Below are 19,660 nucleotides of genomic sequence, written 5' to 3'. Positions count from 1 at the left end.
GGCTTGTAAGGTCTTGAATTCAAATCTCATGAATTACACTGGTGCATAGTGTGGCTTGTAAAACGGATGCATGAGTGTGTACATACTGAGTAAAAATTAAATTAATTTTTACAAACAAAATGAGTTGGGCGGGTGGGGAACAATTTTTTAACATATAATATGATGTCCAGATACAAGTTCAAATTCAATTACTACGTGCCGTTCTATTCATATTAAAAATGAATTTTCAGCAAACATTGATATTTTTAGCCGTGATAATCCTCGCTAATTTTGGATCTCCTACCACGTTCCTCCACAATAGCTAGCGATGACAAGTCTGGTGTCAGCTTTTAATAACATGAACAGTTGGAAATCATAATACAAGATGCTTAGACTTGCAATGTTTGACCATTTGTTTTATTCAAAAAAATTATGAAAATATTATTTATTTTGCTTGTGACTTATTTTATTATCAAAAATAACTTTAAGCACGACTTATTATTTTTTATATTTGTGCTAAATTTTTTAATAAAATGAATGGTAAAACGTTGTAAAAAAATCAAACATCTATGAAATGGATTTAGTACTAAATACAGCTATAAAAAGGCAGACAGACCATGCCATTGACACCATACTCAGTTGAGCGCTCAGCCACTGAAAAAGCGTTTTGTAGTAGGGCTAGTAGCTGGTTCACAGTGTGATCACGGCCATGGCACCACCGTCCCCCGCGTTGAGCTCCATTCAGCACGACGGCCGACGGCCGCATGTCGTCTTCGTCCCGAGCGCCGGCATGAGCCACCTAACCCAGTTCGTCCGCTTCATCGTTGCTCTGTCCAGCCACGACGTCGACATCTCCGTGGTGACCGTCTTCCCGACCGTGTCGGACGCCGAGGCCAACCACTTCGCCGCGCTCTTCAAGGAATTCCCCAGCATCCGCCGCCTCGACTTCGACCTGCTTCCGTTCGACGCCTCCGAGTTCCCCGGAGGCGACCCGTTTTTCCTCCGCTGGGAGGCCCTGCGCCGCTCCATGCACCTTCTTGGCCCCATCATCGCCGGCGTCACCCCACGCGTCACGGCCATCGTCACCGATGTTACCTTGGTGTCACACGTCAACCCCATTGCCAAGAACCTGCAACTCCAGTGCTACGTGCTGTTCGTCGCCTCCGCGACCATGATGTCCCTCAACTCCTACTTCCCCATCTACCTTGACAACAAGGACGCCGAGGCTGACGTTGGCGACGTCGACATCCCCGGCGTGCGTCGCATCGCAAGGTCCTGGCTGCCGCAGCCGTTGCTCGACCTGAACAAGATCTTCACGAAGCAGTTCATCGAGAACGGCAGAGAGATCGTCAAGACTGACGGCGTTCTGATCAACACGTTCGACGCCCTGGAGCCTGTGGCCCTCGCCGCCCTTCGGGACGGCAAGGTCGTCCCCGGTTTCCCGTCGGTCTTCGCCGTCGGCCCGTACACCTCCCTAGCCAACGAGAAGAAGGACGCCGGTGCAGAGGGAGAGGACTGGATACTTTCTTGGCTTCGCCAGCAGCCGGCGCGCTCGGTGGTGTACGTCGCCTTCGGCAGCCGTTCCACCGTGAGCCACGAGCAGCTCCGGGAGATCGCCGCGGGGCTGGAGGCCAGCGGCTGCCGGTTCCTATGGGTACTCAAGACCACGGTGGTGGACCGCGACGACAGGGACAGCCTCCGGGACGTGCTCGGCGATGGGTTCCTGGAGCGCGTGCAGGGGCGCGGCGTGGTGACCAAGGCCTGGGTGGATCAGGAGGCGGTGCTCAGCCACCCGGCGGTGGGGCTGTTCCTGAGCCACAGTGGGTGGAGCTCGGTGACTGAGGTGGCCGCGGCCGGCATGCCGCTGCTAGCGTGGCCGCGTCTCGGCGACAACCGCGTGGCCGCAGCGGTGGTGGCGAGCAGCGGCGCCGGGGTGTGGATGGAGCACTGGAGCTGGGACGGGGAGGAGTGGCTGGTGAGCGGGGAGGAGATCGGCGCGAAGTTGAAGGAGATGATGGCGGACGGCGCCGCGCGGGAGAAGGCGGCGAAGGTCCGCGAGGAGGCGGCCAAGGCCGTCGCTGAGGGGGGCAGCAGCCACACCAGCATGCTCGAGTTTGTTGCCAAGCTCAAGGCCACTTAATTAATTACGGTCATATATGCATCTAAATAAATAAACCAAATAAACCAAACATTCACCCATAAAATAAACGCAGCAGCTCGAACCTCTGCATTGTACGCTATACCTGACAAAAAAAAACCACTCGAGATGCTAGTACCTGAAAAAAAAGTTTGATCTCCTCTCTAATGCGCCTCTGAATCATTAATTCTCCGTGGCAATCGACTGCCAAATAGCAAAAGTGCTTAGGGAATAAAAGTTAAATTTGTACGAGAGCAGATAGAATGATAGACTATAAGTCATCTATAAACATATTTTAAAAAAATAACAGAGGAGAGAGCAGTGTGCTGTTAATTTATAGCTGGCTATAGTACGGGTTTCAAGACGCAGTGTGTGATATATAGAATCATGTATTAATATTTTGTAGATAACTATTATGAAATGCATATTAGGTTGACTACAGAAGAATTGGAGGTAGTTGGCTATTGTACTGAACTTGCTCTAACCAATACGCGTAGACATAAAATTTCCTAGCTGAACCATTGATGCGATCGGAGATAAGCCGGACAGTGCTTGAAATAAGTGATCAAACAACGGTAAACCCAGCCAAAACGCTGCTACAAGCCGGAAGGTCTCTATCTGCGTGCTTCGTATGCTTGACAGGTGGATGTTCTGTTTAATTTAGAGCAAGTATAATTACAGGCTATAAGCCGGCTAAATATTTATGTGGAGACAGGAAGGAGGGAGAAGAAGTGGGTTGTAATATTATAACCAGCTTAGACACCAGAACCAAGAAAATATATCAGAGAGATATGTGGGTCCTATATTAATAATAAAGAGCTAACTACTATATGAATGAATTAGAGAAGATTACAAAGAGCCTTAGGTCACCTCCAATGGGTATCTATTTTTGAGAACACAATGGGTATCTATAATCTATCTATAAGATATACTATATAATTTTTTAATAGAAAGAGAGATAAAAGCTATCTTTTAATTAAGAGATAGTCTCTTGCACATATTTTAATATCAAGTGAAAATGAATTATAGGGTCATTTGTATTATGAGCTATTTGCTAAGCTATATTTGCTAAGCTAAAAGGTAGATCATTGAAAAAGTTGCCTTTTAGAATGCTTAAAGATGGTATGTTATCTCGATTTGTTGGAGATGACCTTATAGTCAGCTTATTGGCTATTCTATTAGCCTTGCTGGTATTTGCTTAATTTCTTCTTGGGCCGCCTTCAGCCACCCCAAAAGGTTATCTATCCTTTATCATTTTTCGCGCGCATGTTTTCAAAACTGTTAAACTGGTGTATATTTACGAAAATGTTCTAATGAAAAATTGTTTTAAAAACCATATTAATCTATTTTATATTTTTTAATAATTAAATAATCATATACTAATTTATGGCGCCGTACATCTGCCCCCCCCCCCCCCCCCCCCCCCCTCGTGCCGAACGCATCCTTGGTCTGCTTTATTCTTACGTCTCGTTTTCTCCTCCTCTGTTTCTTCTTCATGTTTTCTCTGTTTTTTTTCGTCTAATTTCCTTCCCTCTGCTTTTGTCTGCATGCTTCAAAGATACCATTATTCAAGAGCATTTTATTTTAGGGATTTCTGCACAGTTCCCTGCAATTTTTTTTTTGTTTTATCAGCTGTTTTTCTGGCCGTTCGATCATCCTCTAGATTTGTGTAGATTGGGCCCACACCCACTCCATCGGTTTCTTTTTCTCTCCGCCAGCACACGCGCGCAGGGTACTATTCAAAATTCACAAACCACGTTCTCATCTGGTGGGGGGAGAGGGGAAAGGGGATTTCACCACCGTGGTTGCCGGACTCGCCGGAGCAGCACCGCGATGCTCTCTCCTTCTTCTCCGGCGGGCAGAGCCCCTATTCTCGAGTTTCACCATCAACAGAGAGGAACCCCATGCATAGGATCTATGGTTGCAGATCATATTTGTTCTGTGGAGTCAGGGATGATTGTTGAAAGCAGAGAAGTTGAGAAGGTGGTGGTCGTCGGCGAATCATCTGCAGGCCAAATCGTGGGCAATGTTGGCGCAACCATGGGTGGTGTGATGGCTGGTGGTGTGCTCAAAAACTCCCAGCCAGCTTGCTGTGTGGATCCCGGGCGATCTGTACCTTTGAGCAGTAATGGAGCTGCAACGATTCACAGGGTGAGCTAGCCAACCTTTTCTGCCCTTTTTTATTTGTTTGAATGTGGATTTAGAGTGGGGTGGGGGGGATGGGGTGGAATGTTTCATACTTGGTTGTCCCATTTTTGTTGTTGTTTGTCCAGATCTACAAGTACATTGTTGTGCTGCTATGGTTCAGTTAAAGTTAGTTTGCCCAGAGAGGAGTTTAGGTTGCTGGAGCTAGAGGCAAGGAGCAGGAGAAGGGCATGGGCGCTGTTTCTATTGTTGATTCAAGTGTTTTTTCTAGTTAGATCCATTGAGTTTTAGGTGAAATGGAGCATGCAGTTTTTTCAGCAGCAAAACATGGTTGGTCTAAAGGGAAATGGAGGATATCACCAACTACTTAGTTTTGTTTGGTCTAAATGGAAGTTCTGTGATTTTTAGACCTTCTGTAGTTTTGCAGTTAATAAGATCGATGTTCTCAAATTGCATTTTTGTTGAATCAGTGATATATTAATGCTATGTATCATTATTTAAAGGTTAAATGGGCTGTCAGATCTATTTTATGCCTAATGTTAAGTATTTTTAGCATAACTCCTTAGAGGGATTTTGTTAGTTAATGTCTTCTGTTTTTTACTGAGATATTGTGTGAATTGAAAGTTCAGCCTCACTGATATTTTCTTTTGATTTCATAGGAAAAAACCACTAGACATCAATTTACTAAAGAAGGTATATAAGCCCCCCATGGAATTGTTGTGCTAATATTTATCTTATTTTTTTTCATTTTTGGTTTTTAATGAGGTAATAGTGGGTGACATGACCTCTCCCGGACTCTTTGCTATGATAGTTATATGCTTATTTATTTTCCATATTGGGAGTCACATTACATCTATCTATTTTCCTATTAATTACATCCAGCTGCTTTTTTTTGTTGTTTTCAATAGCTGCAATACTATAATCTGTTATTATTATAAATGGAGCAAATGGGAGGTTGTACCTGTTGGTCATGTATGTTGTGTCAAATGACACACAATCTCCATAGTTTCTATAATATTCCATGCACTTTGTGTCACTCCAGAACATGCTTCTAACTTTACCATCTTCAGCCAAATCAAAAGAGTAGGAGAAACCAGGATCTTCACCTTGTTTTTTTTCAAAAAACTTCAGCACCTGCATCATATCATTTGTAGACGCCTCTCTCTTTATCGAAGTTCTTAGATTGCTTACGTCCTTCTTTGTAAATGGCAGGGCTGTCAGACCACCTCTAAGGAAAGAAAGTATAGACATCATTTTCCTTGTCGATATGTTACAACTATTCAATGTCCTAATCAACATTTTTTCCTCATTTGACATGTACTTGTGAGAACGGAAAAATCTTGTCTCATTTGACTTGCTCATTTCATGATTGTGTTCAAACACTAATGTTTTCACAATCCATTTTCCTTCTCTTAGCTTTAACACCATTTGAGCAGGGCAACCTGTGTTTTTTGTCACATTCCGTTGCCTCTCAAACATTACTGGTTCTATATTTGCATGATCAGCTATAGCTTTTTTATTTTCCTGAGCTGGCTTGAAGTACTTCCTACACTTTAATGTAATCCCAATCCTCTCATTGTTTCGTTTCTTACTTATAGTATGACGTATGTCTGCAACAACTACCGAGAAGCCCGCCATGTATGCGTAGAAGTAGTAGAAGTGATGGGCATCTTCCTCACTATCAAACTTCATGTTAACATATGGTATGTATTTAGCTTCAATTTCTGATTCAGCACCCCGAACAGATGTGACGGAATCTTGGGCAGATGTTTGTGCACCTGCAGCAGCTGTACTTAATTCCTGTTCTAGGAATATGTCAATGTCTTCTTCAGTTAGCAGCTCATCACCATTTATGACAATTGCATCGTCTTTGCCTTCATGAATAGCAGAATCATTTTGTTCTTTAGAATGTTCTGACTCATTTTGCTTGCCCTACAAATTTTTTCAAATAATAACATATCATATGCACTATTTTGTATATTTTTGTTTTGTCTATGATTTGTACTATGCATTATATCACAACTTTTTTTGTTTCTTATACCTGCACTTCTTCAGTTTGAATCTGAAATTGGCCCCTCCACTGTCCAAACCAACCTAGCTCATGATCCTGGAGTTTTTATGCATAAACCACTTATCACAATGAGCGAGCGAGCGAGAGAGAGAGAGCGTGTGTGTCCTCTTTCATAGCATTTTTAGTGCTAATACTTGTTTTGTACCTCTTCATATTCATCCATTTTTTCTTCTTCACCTATAACGTCATGTGCACTGTACTCTTGTGTTCTATTAGTTGTCGTCACCATTGAATCCTGTTCAAAAAAGAAAAACCGTGCTCTCCATGTCAGTTTTTTTATTAATCATTTGAATTTGATGTTGAACATTTTTTTCATTGCTTTTTTATGTTACCTGAAATCCAAAAGCATCCTCTGTCGTGGTGTCATCAAATTTACCTCCTCTAACCATAGCATGGTGCATGAGAGTAGTAATAACACGAGGCAGCACCTAATGCAAAAAAAATATGGATAAACAATAGGGAACATTGATTTTTCAAATAAAGAAACTATTTTTTTTGCTTACTGTTAAATCTCCATCCTGTGTTGTGCTTGATGAATTAGGAACTTGAGTATAGTAATTTTGAACCTAACAAGTCATATTTTAATTTTTTTCAATATGTTATAATGTACACATAGATGGAATGAAAACAATAATTTATTAGTCAATAGTCAAGTTTACCATTGGGTCAATCCTCATCAAGGTGCACTCATCATACAGATCACCCATATGACCACCATTTACTGATGAACTATTTGCATGGTTCTGCATCTGACCTGAACATGTGCTCATAATGTTAGTACCATTTTATGTCAGTTTTTTTTGTATAATTCAGAGTTTTAATATATTTTTTTCCTTCCAACATTAGTTTGTCTTAAAAAATGGTAGCACATTTTTAGCTAATAGTGACCTAACAGCACAAGACTGAGTTTGATATGTTCATTATTCACCAGGTTTATGGAGCGAAAAAAAGACTGACAGTGACAAAGTTGGATCATCATTATTCCTATAAGAGCTAATACATTTGAAATATGCTATTTTTTGAAGATAAGTCATGTTACCAATTTTGTACTGAAATAATACATCATTTTTATATAAGCGGGTATTATTGTTTCAATACAAATAATAGAACAACATACCTTTGTTTGTAGACGAATCAGAGAAACCTCTAGGATTGTAGCAACCATGCGAAGGATAAATATCAGGTGGAGGGTAAGAACCAACAGGAGTGTACACCTCATGATTAGATTGATATGCCTCAGGAAGTTTTAGGTAGCTTGGAGGAGTGATCTCTACATCTGAATAAATTGTATAACATTTTCAGTCAGTACCGTTTTTGTTTCCTTCTATCAATGTAGATGCACAATTAAGGTTGTTTGCTTCAGTGATGTTGTATTTTGTTTTTAAAATTAAGTAAGGTTAGTTTTGTTTTATACTGGTCATACCTAGTTTTGTTAGTTTTTATCCAGGCTCACATAGTTTTTTATGTCCTTGAAGTTCCTAATCACATCCTTAGTTTTGTCCAAATTTTAGGTAGTTGTATATGAAGATAGTTTTACAATGTTTTGTTTGTTTTGTCAAAAATAAAGATAGTTTTGTTAGTTTTGTGAGTTTTGTTAGTATAAGAAAATAAGTTATGTTTTGTAATTTTTTTTTTGTTATCAACAAAAAAACTAAGGAAAGTTTTGTATGTTTTGTGAGCATGTAGCACTTAGTTCTAAAATGTAAAGAATCTTCCTACCATGACAGCTAATACTTGCCACTTAATCAACCATTTAATTCATTATGTGTCCTACCACTTGATACACTTTTATCAGGCTTATTAGTTCTATTTGAGCATCCATGGTCAGGGAATAAGAGTTCTATCAGTTTTGTCAGATATGAAGGGAGTTTTGCTAGTTTTATGAGCAAGTAACACTTAGTACGTTCTAACTTCTAAGTATTCGAACAGTAGGTATAAGTTCTGAACAAGATTGATTTTGTTTCTACTAGCCCCATGTATACCATATCATAGAGTAAGGTAATGGTGATGGCACCCACCAACTATATTGTTTCAAAATAGTCCATATAATAGTTCTATTTTTTACCTCTAAAAACAAGTTCCAAACAATAGTAGCATACGTATAATTCATCATATTTCTCGGTAGCAAACAAGGATATTTAGCTACTTGTTTCAAAATATTATACCACATGCACCTTTTTTTCAAGAATCCATAATGTATAAGTCCTGCAATCCATAAATTTGTCTATGAAATCCATGGTTTTGTTAGCTAGGTTCCTAATTTCAATTTGTATTTTGGTTAGTTCTATAGGAGTACAGCTTAACCTGTACTTAAGTACTTGTTAGAGGCCTCTAAGAGTTCAATACATTAGTTCATTGATACTGGATAGTGGTGTTTTGTTTGTTTAATACATGGGTATTTGCTCTAATGCAAGATATATATGCACACATGGGTATCTGTTGTGTTTGTATCTCTCATGAATGAAAAACCATCACATCAAGGTGACTTGTACTAATCAAAGGCTTTGGTGTTGGCCCTGTTACAGCACTTTTGACATTGTCATCCTCCACTGAGTTTTTTAGGCAATCAAGTCCAAGGGCTCATTTTTGCATTTTTACCCATAGCTTGGATTTAACCTACAGTTTCTTTTCAACAGTCATGCACACTGCCTGCTAGGAGGTTTTTAAGATTCAGTTCAATCTTAGAAGATTTTGTTATGAACATCTAGCATGTGGTAATATATAGTTAACTTTAAGTATGCGCTTTTTGTATCTAGACAAGATGAAAGATTATATCCGACATGTTTTATGATTAATCAAATATGTATATATTTAACTTTAAGTTGAGAACTAGAGTCAGTATTATGTTAAGATCTTTTTTACTCATTGACATTAACGTTTGGAAGTTCAGAATATACTAGACATTTATTTATGTTATTTATGCTATAATCATAATATATATAAATTTTGTTTTTGATGAACAGGTACATACATGCAGCACACACACTTACAAAATCAGAAGCTCATATCATAATGGTTTTTTATTTGGATCAAGGATCTAAAGATCAAATAAAAAAGAACACCTCTTTGTTCAGACAAAATCTCGTCTATAGATTAGATCAACAAACTCAAGAAGCATATCCCCATGGATTAAAAGCAATCAGAAAGGGCATGATACCTAGGTGTGTGACATTCTTTATCATTGAGACATCCCCCTGCTCCTCTTGGGTCATCTTTTAACCTTGCATCAATTTGAGAGTTTCCTGCTTGGATTTTCTCCCCTTCTCTCCTGATCGATCTTTTTCTTTTCTCCTCTCCTGATCGATCTTCTTCTTTTCTCCTTTTTCCCTTTCTTGGCTGCCAAGTTGAAGCCTTTTTGGGGGGAGGCAGCTGGATGAGTAGACGCACATGGGTTGTTGTGGGGCATATTTTTTGTCTTATTTTTGTTGTTGGGCTTTTATTAACTATTCCACGGATGTTTCTAGTGTCAAAACCAGCCCATTTGGCTATTCTTGAGTTTTTCAATCTAATCTTCATCATTGGGCTTTATTAATGTTTTTTTTTGGCTTTTGCATCTGGAGGTGCAACTACGTACGACGGAGAAGGACAGAACGCGTACGCGCGTATCACTTCGGATGAACGACGCATGTCTTCATCGCACGGTCATAAAAACGGCTGAAGCTCCAAAATTTTTCAGCCGGCAATACCATAGACAGTCCCTTATTTTACTAGCAAACAGCTCCAAGAAGGCAAGAAATTACATACAAAACCCATTTTTTTAATTTTGTTGGTTAATTTTGAATCTCTCTTCTCTCAGGCCTCATTCCTAACACTTCCACTGCTGCACCGCCGCACGAACTCCGCCAAGCTCCGGTAGCTCGTCCCGCCAACAGCCACCGCCCTCGCCGCCGCCTCACGGACGCTCGCCGCCGTGTCCCTCACCGCCTCGTCAGCCATCACCGACGTCACCTTCTCCGCGATGTCCTCCGCGCGCACCACCCCCTCCTCCCCCTCCCAGCTCCACCCCTCCACCCAGGCGCCGAGCCCGGCGCGCGCCACCACGCCGGCGTTCACCCGCTGGTCGGCGAACCACGGCCACGCCATCACCGGCACGCCGCCCGCGGCGGCCTCCGTCACGGAATTCCACCCGCAGTGGCTTACGAATAGCCCGACGGCCGGGTGCTTCAGGATCTCTTCTTGACGTACCCACGCCATGGTCACGAGGCCACGGCCGTGCACGCGCTGCAAGAAGCCTTCTCCGACCAGGTCGCTGAGCTCGCCGGCGTCGTCTCTGTCCACGGCGGTGCCCTTCACCACCCACAAGAAACGGCGGCCGCTTGCTTCTAGTCCGGCGGCGAGCTCGCTCAGCTGGTTCCTCGGCAAGGCCTTGCGACTGCCGAAGCTGACGTACACCACCGACCGCTCCGGCTGCGCGTCGAGCCATGGGAAGTAGTTGCCTGAATCTTTCGCCGGGAAGCTCGCCGGGCTGAGTGGCCCCACGGCGAACACCGGCGGCAACCCAGCGACGACGGTGCCTTGCCGCAGCGCCGCGACAGCCTCCGGCTCCAAGGCGTCGAACGCGTTGACGAGGAGCCCGTCTGCTCCCGCGAGGCTTCGCCCGTTGGTGATGAACTGCCGGGTGAAGATGTCGTCGGGGTCGTGCAGCGCCTGAGGGACGGATGACATGGGAACGCGGCACACGCCGGGGACGTCGACGTCGCCGATAGCGTGGCCGCCGCCGCCGTTAGCGTCGACGTAGGTGGGCAGGTAGGCGAGGAGGGCGAACATCGTGGCAGAGGCGGTGAAGAAGACGTAGCACGGGAGGCGGAGCTCCTTCGCCACCGGTATCACCACGGAGGCCACGGCGATGTCAGCGACGAGCGCCGACGGCGACGCGCCGGCGAGGAGTGGCGCCAGGAGGTGCGCGGCGGACCGGCGGATGGCCTCGTAACGGACGTAGAACGGGTCGGCGCCGGGGAACTCCGGCAAGTCGAACGCCGAAAGATGGAGCGCGAGCCGTCCGACGGTGGGGAAGGCGGCGAAGAGCGCCGCGAGGTGGCGTGCCTCCGCCGACGACACGGTGGGCAGGGCCGTGACGATGGACACGTCGCAGCCGTGGCCGGAGCACAGCGCGGTCGCGAGGCGGGTGAAGGGAACCAGGTGGCCCATGCCGGCGCTGGGTAGGAGGACGACGTGCGGGCGCGGCCGTCCTCGTGTAGTGCGGTCACCGGAGTTTGTCGGTGCCGCCGACGACATTGTCGAACACCTCGGCTTGTTTGAGGCTGCGGCCTGGAGACAAAAATTCAGGTTTTCTATCATGCCTACTCCCTCCGTTTTATACATTCCTATTATAAAATGTTCCGATATACGTATATCCATATATGATTAATAAATATATTTTATATACAGAACACCAACATATTTTATAATATAAATGGGATAATATTAAACATTAGTTATACGGTGCATATACTTATATGACAAGTTAATTAATACAGCCAAGTTAATAAGTTTATATTAGAGTTAACATATATAATAATAAAAGAAACGTAGGTTGGCTGATAAGTATAAACAAAAGCAAAAAAGACTTTTCCTAGGTTAGCTATAAGATTGTGTCCAATAATTTTGTTCTCTTTCTCTTTTAAAATATTTAATAATATATCTTGAAGTAGGTATAGAACTAGTATGAGAGCCACACACTATTTTTCTCTCCTCTATATTAGGCTTATAGTTAACTTGTAGACTGTTATTGTGCTTGCTATTAGGGACGTAGTAAAATATAAAGTTGTGAATATTTTGACAATGGAATAACTTCCACATAAGCGGCCAAGGTAAGTGTGGTTGTCATAAATCAAGGAAGAATATAAGTTTGTTCGCCAAGAAAAGATGACGATCGCGATAGAAAAGAGAGCTAGAAGGATCTTGATTAGGTGGGGTTTGTTCTCCACGCAAAGAGAACAGTTTTGAGAAAAAGGTTAGCTAGAACGATCTTGATTGATTTGGTGGGGTTTTATTTTTAGCATGCAAATTACAGAGGGGTCCCAAGAATACAATAAATTACAAATAAGCATCAGAATACTTTTGTGAAACAAAAATAAGCATCCTGCCCATCTTTTCGCTCCTTCCACAAATAGACAAAATGGTATATTTATAAAATAAACTAAATTATGAATAAAACTTTTATATACATGTTTTCAGTGATTTAAAAGACAAGCCGGAAAAATAAACTATGATAAAAGAACCTCAAAATCAACTCTAATTTACTGTTAAAAATTTATATTTTAACTTACAAGCATAAACATAAGCGAAAAGATAAGGGTGTGTTGAGATGCTTCCCCTTTCTCTCTTACTGAACAATGTTGGAACTACTCTGGTTCTAGATCCAAATAAGGGGAAAATGTTACATTTAATTGGCCTTGAGACCATGGTTTACTTTGTCGTTTGGGAAGAAAATATACCACCCGCGAAATAGTGAATTTTCGTCCAATATCAGTTGAAAACTGAGCCAGTTCCATCACTTAGAGCTATAGAGCTACTATAATAAGTAACATAAGCGGACTCAGAAATTATTACAACACAGTTATATTTACATAGAAGAAATATGATAGGAGAGAAAAAAATGGATATAAATTTACATTCAATTGCATAGCATAGACTTCAAGAGTGAATAACAGGTGTGCCAATCTAATTATCCAAATCTATAATAGTCACAATTAATTAATGGTTTGTTGTTTTTCAAAATTTATTTAGATAATCAGAGTAACAAATGCTTGATAGATATATGACTTTAAATATTTGATTTATATGATTATATTTGAAAGATTTTAGGATATTCTATTTATATTACTAAACTGAACGGTAACTAAGGATGGACAAAAAGTTCAGGCTCATGAACTCGGCTCAGGCTTGGCTCAAGCTCGTGAAGCTCGGCTTGACTCGAAAACTAAACAAACCAAGCTGAAGTTGTCTCCATAGCTCATTTGCAAATCAAGCCGAGCCCAAGCTGCTTGCAAGTCGCTCGGTAGGCTTGTTGAGTTGTGAAAAAACTGACCTGGCTCATTAACAAGTTGTTTGACCCATGAAAAATAGAGAAATCTAACCTATTATGCACTCACACAACAGAAACTCTCCTTCCCTTCCAGGCTTCTCACGCCGTCACGTCACCCTCACACCGAGATCAAGACAGCGAGAGAAGTTATTGGCCTCCACGGCACCGCTTCCCTCTCTTGTGTGGCTACGCCAACTCTGGCCTCCCTCCCAAGTATCGCTTGATCTCGATGTCCCCACGTCACCGACATCCCTGACCCAGCCAGCTCGAGTTGGTAAACACGCCAAACCAAGTTACCTTTTTTTTCTCATTTTCTTTATGAAGCCAGGCCAAGCTAAGTCTATCTTTGACCAAGCTTTCACAAGTCCGGCTTGATTCATTTCCACGCTTAACCATAACTGTCGTAATACTGGTAAGAGTACATATAACTTACATTGAAAGACAATTTACTTATAAAAAAAACAAAATAAGCAACATCTTTAAAACAATATTCAAATTTCTCCGTTTATAATCCCGGGCTGGTGAGGTGACTAGTAGGTGTAATGTAATACGTGTCAGTTTCCTCTTAGCAGAGTCGCACAAACTCGGCCAGGCGACGGTGGCTGGATCCACCGTCGCCGACGGCCTTCGCCGCCGCCTCGCCGAGGCTCGCCGCCTTCCTCCGCAACGCCTCGTCGTCTCCCATCGCCGCCTTCACCTTCCCGGATATCTCCGCCGCGCTGATCACCCCCTCCTCGCCCTCCCAGCTCCAGCTGTCCGCCCACACTCCGAGCCCGGCGCGCGCCACCACGCCGGCGTTCACCCGCTGGTCGCCGAACCTCGCCAGCGCCAGCACCGGGACGCCGCCTGCCGCCGCCTCCGTGACCGAGTTCCAGCCGCAGTGGCTGACGAACAGCCCGACCGACTCGTGGTTCAGGACGTCTTCTTGCTCCACCCATGCCTTGGTCACGAGGCCTCGCTTCTCCACCCGCTCCAGGAACCCCTCGCCGAGCAGCTCGCCGAGCTCGGCGGCGTCTTCCCTGTCCACGACGGTGCTCTTCACCACCCACAGGAACCGGTGGCCGCTTGCCTCCAGCCCGGCGGCGAGCTCCCTGAGCTGCTCCCCTGACACGGCCTTTCGGCTGCCGAAGCTGACGTACACGACGGACCGCGCCGGCTGCGCGTCGAGCCAGTCCATGTAGCCCGCCGGATCTTTGGGTTGATTTCCCGCCGGAGATCTCGCTGGGAGAAGCGGCCCCACGGCGAACACCGGCGGGAAGCAGGCGGCAACCGTGCCTTGCCGCAGGGCCGAGACGGCATCCGGTTCCAGTGCCTCGAAGGTGTTCACCAGAATGCCTGCGGCATTCGTGAGGCTCCGTCCGTTGGCGACAAACTGGCGGGTGAAGAGATGGTTGGGGTTGTGCAGCGCTTGCGGGATGGAGGCCTTGGGGATGCGGTACACGCCGGGAATATCCACGTCGCCGACGACGCCGCCAACATTGGCGTCGAGGTAGGTGGGGAAGTAGGCGCAAAGGGAGAGCATCGCGGCGGAGGCGGTGAAGAGGATGTGGCACGGGAGGCGCAGCTCGTTGCCGACGGGTAGGACGACGGAGGTCAGGGCGATGTCGGTGACGAGCGCCGACGCGCTGGCGCCGGCGAGAAGCGGGCCGAGTAGCGGCGCCGACCGCCGCATGGCCTCCAACCGGAGGAAGAACGGGTCACCGCCGGGGAACTCCGACTCGTCGAACGGCGCGAGCTGGAAGTCGAGCCGCCGCACGGACGGGAACGCGGCGAACAGCGCCTCAAGGTGCTTCGACTCCGCGGCCGACACGGTGGGGAGCACCGTGACGAGGGAGACGTCGCAGCCGTGGCCGGAGGAGAGCGCGACGGCGAGGCGGCCGAAGGGGACCAGGTGCCCCATGCCGGCGCTCGGGATGAGGACCACGTGCGGCCGCCTGCCCGCCGCGTCGCCGGAGCTCGGCATCGCCGTTGTCCGCGGTCGAACACCTGGTGATGAGGTGAGAAGCGGGAGGAAGGAGTAGGTGCGCGTGCCCTTTTGCTGGGCTGTGTTGGTAGCTGTCGCCTAGGCTTAATAACGTGCCACATGTGGAATATCCACCACAGGATACAACAACCAATACCCTTTGTCGACTTCTTTATCTTTTTTCTTCTTAAGTAATAGAAAGGAGAAATAAAAACCCGAGAAACTTCAGGAAAGCTAGATCCATACTCCCTCCGTACTAAAGCTAACCATATCTTTATAACTTAAAATTTAAAATTTGGATTTAGAGTTAATTTTTTAGATTCTTTTTATCCTAGTTTATTTTATAGCGTTTGCTTCTAGATCACTAACAGCACACGAGCAAAAAATTTACTTATATATTATTTTTTTTCTACGTGTACGCTTACCAAATTTCTAAATGATAAGTTCATTTAAAAATTATATTACTCTTTTTCTAATTTTATAGCTATAATTAATTAATGATATATTAATCCCTACTATATTTTTTCGCAACGATTATTGGATCTAGCCAAGAACACACTGTGTAATTTTTAAATAATATTATTTTCATGAGAAATTGCAAAAATAAGAATAGGAATTTGATATGGTGCCTGTCGAATAGCTAGGATTGATAGGTACCTGTCGCACACGCCCTAAGGAGGGGTGACACCCCGACCTGCGTAGGGGGTTGGATATATAACCGACGTCGAAAACATTATAGATTTGTACATGATTAATTAATTATTATTATTTATAAAAAATATAAAATAGATTAATATAATTTTTAAAGCAATTTTTCTATATAAAATTTTTATAAAAGACGCACCGTTTAATAGTCCAAAAAGCGCACATAAAAAATGAGAGAATCAAGACGGGAGAAGAACACAACCCTATTGTGAGTTGGTAGATAAATACACTGTGTGTTCAATATTAGGGATGGGTAACATGAGACCTATCAAATACTAGGAGGTTGACAAGCCCCCATGTCAAATGTGCAGAGTTTGACCGTAGTCGATATCTCCCTAGTTAAAGTCAAATCCAAAATAGAAGGAGACGAAAGAAAGGAGACAAAAGAAACGAAATGGGAGGAGGTAAAGGAGGAGCTCGCAAGGAGGAAGAGAAGCTAAAGAAGAGAACAAGGTATATGAAACTGTCAGAGACCTCTGACCGATTGGCGGCGGAGCTACGGTTATCGTGTGGTTACCGTGAAAACCACAATAAATTCGGATTCAAAAATTTTAATTTCAAAAATAGCAAAAACCGTGGTTTGACAACTAAAACAGAGACAGTGCAGTTCCGCGTTGTTTGAGGAGAAAATCATAAAGAGTGAAATCCAAGGATAAAAAATTCAAAAAATTCAAAAAAAATAATGTAAAATTATATAAAATAAGAAAATATATAATATGCTATAGTTGTAATAGTTAGGATATGTTATTTGGAGAAAAGGAGGCATGACCTCTATTTAATTAGGAAAATACAGTAACACGACGACTAATTTGCAGGAACAACGTCGAAACATATCTATGAGGCATCTACATTTTTGGAACAATTTTTTTTCAAACAATATGGTATAAAAGTTCTGAAAAAATAATATATGAGGTGAGAGATAAAGTTGTTTAAAGTTCAAAATCTTAAGAAATATCTATATGTGCAGTAATGATGTGCCTCCTATACAATAATAACGTTATGTTGCTATAAAATATATGTATTGTTACTGCACAATTGCAGTAACGTCGTGCTAGATGTATAGTAACATCGCGATATACGTACAGTAGCACGTGTGTTGCACAGTTGCAGTAACGTCGTGATAGAAATACAGTAACATCACGATAGAAGTACAGTAACATCGTGACTTTATATTGCTGTTACAGTACAACAAATACATGTGAGAGAACTAAAAATACTGTATTCCCAATCTTTAGAGAGCAATATCTCATGTGTATTATATTATTTTTTAAAACCGTTTTTATCCCATTGGTTAAAAAAATGTGATTGAAAAAGCTAGATCCATCATGACTATATTTTAACGTTGTTACTCTATTTTATAAGGCATGTTACTGTATTTTTGGTTTCGTGTTACTGTACTTTTCAGATAGACGTGAGTTGGCAAATGTGGGGTGTACAGGAAGGTCAAATAACGGGTTTGACCGATGAGAGAGTGCTTTGACCAGACTAGAAGAGAGATTTTAGGCCTTTGGAAGGGGTAGGAGAGGGTTTGGGCCTTATGAGGAACGGGAGCATAAAATAGCTTATTCTAAGGGTTGTGCACATATTAGTTTTGCTATATATATATATATATATATAAAACAATTGATAAGTATACGAGTACAACACAATACAAGTAATAAGTAGCATAAATGTTATACCGTTCATTTTTCCTACGTACACTCTCTAGAAAGTAAATATGTATCTACACATAATTCAAATGTTAACTATTACCTAACAAGTAACAACTACGATTTTCATTTTTCATATAATCTTAACCCTAAGATAATTCAAATAGAAACTATTACCTAAACTAACAAGTGACCTTTTTTGCCAATTTTTTTGTTCTCACTTTGTTCTTGCGTTTACATTGGTTTTTTATCTATTTATTTCAGCAAACATCATTACAAATCAATCTCTATAGCATATATTTTTTCAAAATTTCTCATTTTCTTAAATTTGGTCTAAATTCATATCCCTTAGTAGCGCGACTTACCGTTATCGTGCCCCTATGAAGTGCATGGTTATCGTGAAGATAACTGTGGTTTCGTTAACACTGGAAGAAAAAAGAGAGGAAGAAGAGAAAGAGGAGAAGAAGACAAGATCCGGAGGATGAGGAGTGCAGCTGCCTAGAAGGCGCCGGTGACGGTAATGTAAAATTTTTAATCGTTAGGTAGGTTAGTTGATTAAATAATTAGTCCTACTTTAAAAAGCGAGGACAAAAGTGTAAGTGGATTGGTGTTTTAACTATGGTATCTCTGGATTAACTATTTTACGCGAAGCGATGACGAAAGTTACACGAAGCGATGACGAAAGTGTAAGTGGGATACTATATGAACTGAGCCACGCTCAATAAATATGTAGAGTGGACTGATACGTGGAGACAATAGTGTTACGCATAATTCATTAGACCGTCGTTGTTATTACAAGTAAATGAATCCTGGTTGTTCAATCATTCTTTGGCTTTTATTTATTGTGTTCTTCTTTCTTTTTAGGTGGGCACTGTTCATCATGCGCCACCTCTTTGAGTGTTGTTGTCTTCTGTGCATGTGACATCTTGGCAGCGTGAGTCGTATTACGGCCCATTACAAGGTTGCATTAATTCGGCTAGATTAACCATAGTTTTCTTCCTTGGTTTTACATGTTTTTTTCCAAAAAATTTTTATCTGGTGGTTTTTTGCAAAAAGTTTTTTACAAAAGTTTATCATCTTAGTTCTAAAATAGACTTTTAACTTTATATAGCAGTTAATTTCATCATTTATATACACCATTAAATAGCTATCATAAAATTTAAAAATATTTTATCTTTATCTAGTTTGTGGTTTTATTGGTGCTCTACTTTTAGGCCAGATAATGCACCCGTTTGCAGGCTAGCTAGCACACGAGCCACCGAATAGCTCACAACCTTGCTCGGGCTTAACATTAATTCCCCCTCCCACCCCTTTTGCGAGGCTTTCCGACTTAAAACACACGTTTCATAACAAATCAACAAGGACTGACTTAATTAATACTGCGACTAAAATTATATACTACCTCTATCCCATAATAATATCATTTTTCATTTTTCCATGTCTAATGTTTAACCATTCGTCTTATTTAAAAAATTTATAAAAAACTAAAAAAAATTAGTCACGTATAAAGTATTATTTATATTTTATTATCTAGTAAGAATAAAAATATGAATCATAAAAAAAATTTAAATAAGATGAAGAGTTAAAATATTATATTTAAAAATAAAAAATGATCTTATTTTAAAATAGAGATAGTATATAGCATTTGAACGAAAGGAAGGTATGCCCAGCCCAGCTCAGCGGCGCCTCCGCCATCGCACACAAGTGCGTGCGTCTGCTCCGGCTCTTTGGCGACCTGTCGAGATGTGATGGTACCGACGGGAAGCTGGATCGCTACCCGCGACCGCGTGAGAAAGCAGAGAGGGAGAGAGAGCTGGATCGCTACCCGCTCCGGCTCTTTGGCGATCCATCGGGCTAGCTCGTGGCTTCAAATTGTACACGTACGTCAGCGTATGCCATGTTTAGTTCTTAAAAATTTTTTCTAAAAATATTATATTAAATCTTTGAATATTTAAATAAAAAATTAAATATACATAAATAATAA

The 19,660-nt window shown here is 42.5% G+C and overlaps 5 protein-coding genes across 6 annotated transcripts; 2 read left to right on the top strand and 3 right to left on the bottom strand.

Annotated features, from left to right (window-relative positions):
* The first annotated feature begins 623 nt into the window (after positions 1-623).
* LOC102712824 (UDP-glycosyltransferase CGT-like) lies at positions 624-2,284 on the top strand. The gene has a single exon (XM_006656832.3). It carries the CDS (start codon positions 689-691, stop codon positions 2,117-2,119), a length of 1,431 nt encoding a protein of 476 aa, XP_006656895.2. The 5' UTR covers positions 624-688; the 3' UTR covers positions 2,120-2,284.
* A 1,325-nt stretch (positions 2,285-3,609) lies between these two features.
* LOC102720334 lies at positions 3,610-7,469 on the top strand. Of its 2 annotated transcripts, none has more exons than XR_423591.3 (3): positions 3,610-4,267; positions 5,860-5,964; positions 7,264-7,469. XR_423591.3 is itself a non-coding variant. In XM_015838824.2 (3 exons), the coding sequence occupies exons 1-3, from the start codon at positions 3,950-3,952 to the stop codon at positions 5,491-5,493; spliced, it is 372 nt and encodes a 123-aa protein (XP_015694310.1). In that variant the 5' UTR covers positions 3,610-3,949; the 3' UTR covers positions 5,494-5,535. The 2 variants fall into 2 exon arrangements, 1 of the variants encoding a protein (XP_015694310.1); XM_015838824.2 differs by lacking the exons at positions 5,860-5,964; positions 7,264-7,469 and adding exons at positions 4,921-4,954; positions 5,474-5,535.
* Positions 4,974-9,576, bottom strand: LOC107304504 (protein FAR1-RELATED SEQUENCE 8-like). The gene is made up of 8 exons (XM_015838823.2): positions 9,490-9,576; positions 7,450-7,608; positions 6,992-7,086; positions 6,836-6,898; positions 6,665-6,760; positions 6,478-6,567; positions 6,303-6,368; positions 4,974-6,193 (listed from the first exon to the last, which is right to left on the bottom strand). The coding sequence occupies exons 1-8, from the start codon at positions 9,542-9,544 to the stop codon at positions 5,081-5,083; spliced, it is 1,737 nt and encodes a 578-aa protein (XP_015694309.1). The 5' UTR covers positions 9,545-9,576; the 3' UTR covers positions 4,974-5,080.
* A 532-nt stretch (positions 9,577-10,108) lies between these two features.
* LOC102712546 (UDP-glycosyltransferase CGT-like) lies at positions 10,109-11,634 on the bottom strand. The gene has a single exon (XM_006656831.3). It carries the CDS (start codon positions 11,628-11,630, stop codon positions 10,125-10,127), a length of 1,506 nt encoding a protein of 501 aa, XP_006656894.3. The 5' UTR covers positions 11,631-11,634; the 3' UTR covers positions 10,109-10,124.
* Positions 11,635-13,700: 2,066 nt separating this feature from the next.
* Positions 13,701-15,429, bottom strand: LOC102720054 (UDP-glycosyltransferase CGT-like). The gene has a single exon (XM_015838816.2). It carries the CDS (start codon positions 15,320-15,322, stop codon positions 13,925-13,927), a length of 1,398 nt encoding a protein of 465 aa, XP_015694302.2. The 5' UTR covers positions 15,323-15,429; the 3' UTR covers positions 13,701-13,924.
* Between the last annotated feature and the right edge of the window lie 4,231 nt (positions 15,430-19,660).

The sequence above is a fragment of the Oryza brachyantha genome, chromosome 6 (genome assembly GCF_000231095.2).
Source record: "Oryza brachyantha chromosome 6, ObraRS2, whole genome shotgun sequence".
Lineage (NCBI taxonomy): Eukaryota > Viridiplantae > Streptophyta > Magnoliopsida > Poales > Poaceae > Oryza > Oryza brachyantha.
Note: the sequence above shows the minus strand (reverse complement) of the source record. Positions and strands in the feature narration are given on the sequence as shown.

Bases quoted from the DNA above. Each gene is read 5' to 3' on its own strand.
- LOC102712546 (XM_006656831.3), bottom strand. From the start codon at position 11,630: ATGATAGAAAACCTGAATTTTTGTCTCCAGGCCGCAGCCTCAAACAAG.
- LOC102720054 (XM_015838816.2), bottom strand. From the start codon at position 15,322: ATGCCGAGCTCCGGCGACGCGGCGGGCAGGCGGCCGCACGTGGTCCTC.
- LOC107304504 (XM_015838823.2), bottom strand. From the start codon at position 9,544: ATGACCCAAGAGGAGCAGGGGGATGTCTCAATGATAAAGAATGTCACA. The intron at 6,899-6,991 runs GTAAACTTGACT...ATGACTTGTTAG, and splicing joins TGATGAGGATTGACCCAATG to GTTCAAAATTACTATACTCA. The intron at 6,194-6,302 runs GTATAAGAAACA...AAAAATTTGTAG, and splicing joins TTCAAACTGAAGAAGTGCAG to GGCAAGCAAAATGAGTCAGA.
- LOC102712824 (XM_006656832.3), top strand. From the start codon at position 689: ATGGCACCACCGTCCCCCGCGTTGAGCTCCATTCAGCACGACGGCCGA.
- LOC102720334 (XM_015838824.2), top strand. From the start codon at position 3,950: ATGCTCTCTCCTTCTTCTCCGGCGGGCAGAGCCCCTATTCTCGAGTTT. The intron at 4,268-4,920 runs GTGAGCTAGCCA...TTGATTTCATAG, and splicing joins GAGCTGCAACGATTCACAGG to GAAAAAACCACTAGACATCA. The intron at 4,955-5,473 runs GTATATAAGCCC...TGTAAATGGCAG, and splicing joins ACATCAATTTACTAAAGAAG to GGCTGTCAGACCACCTCTAA.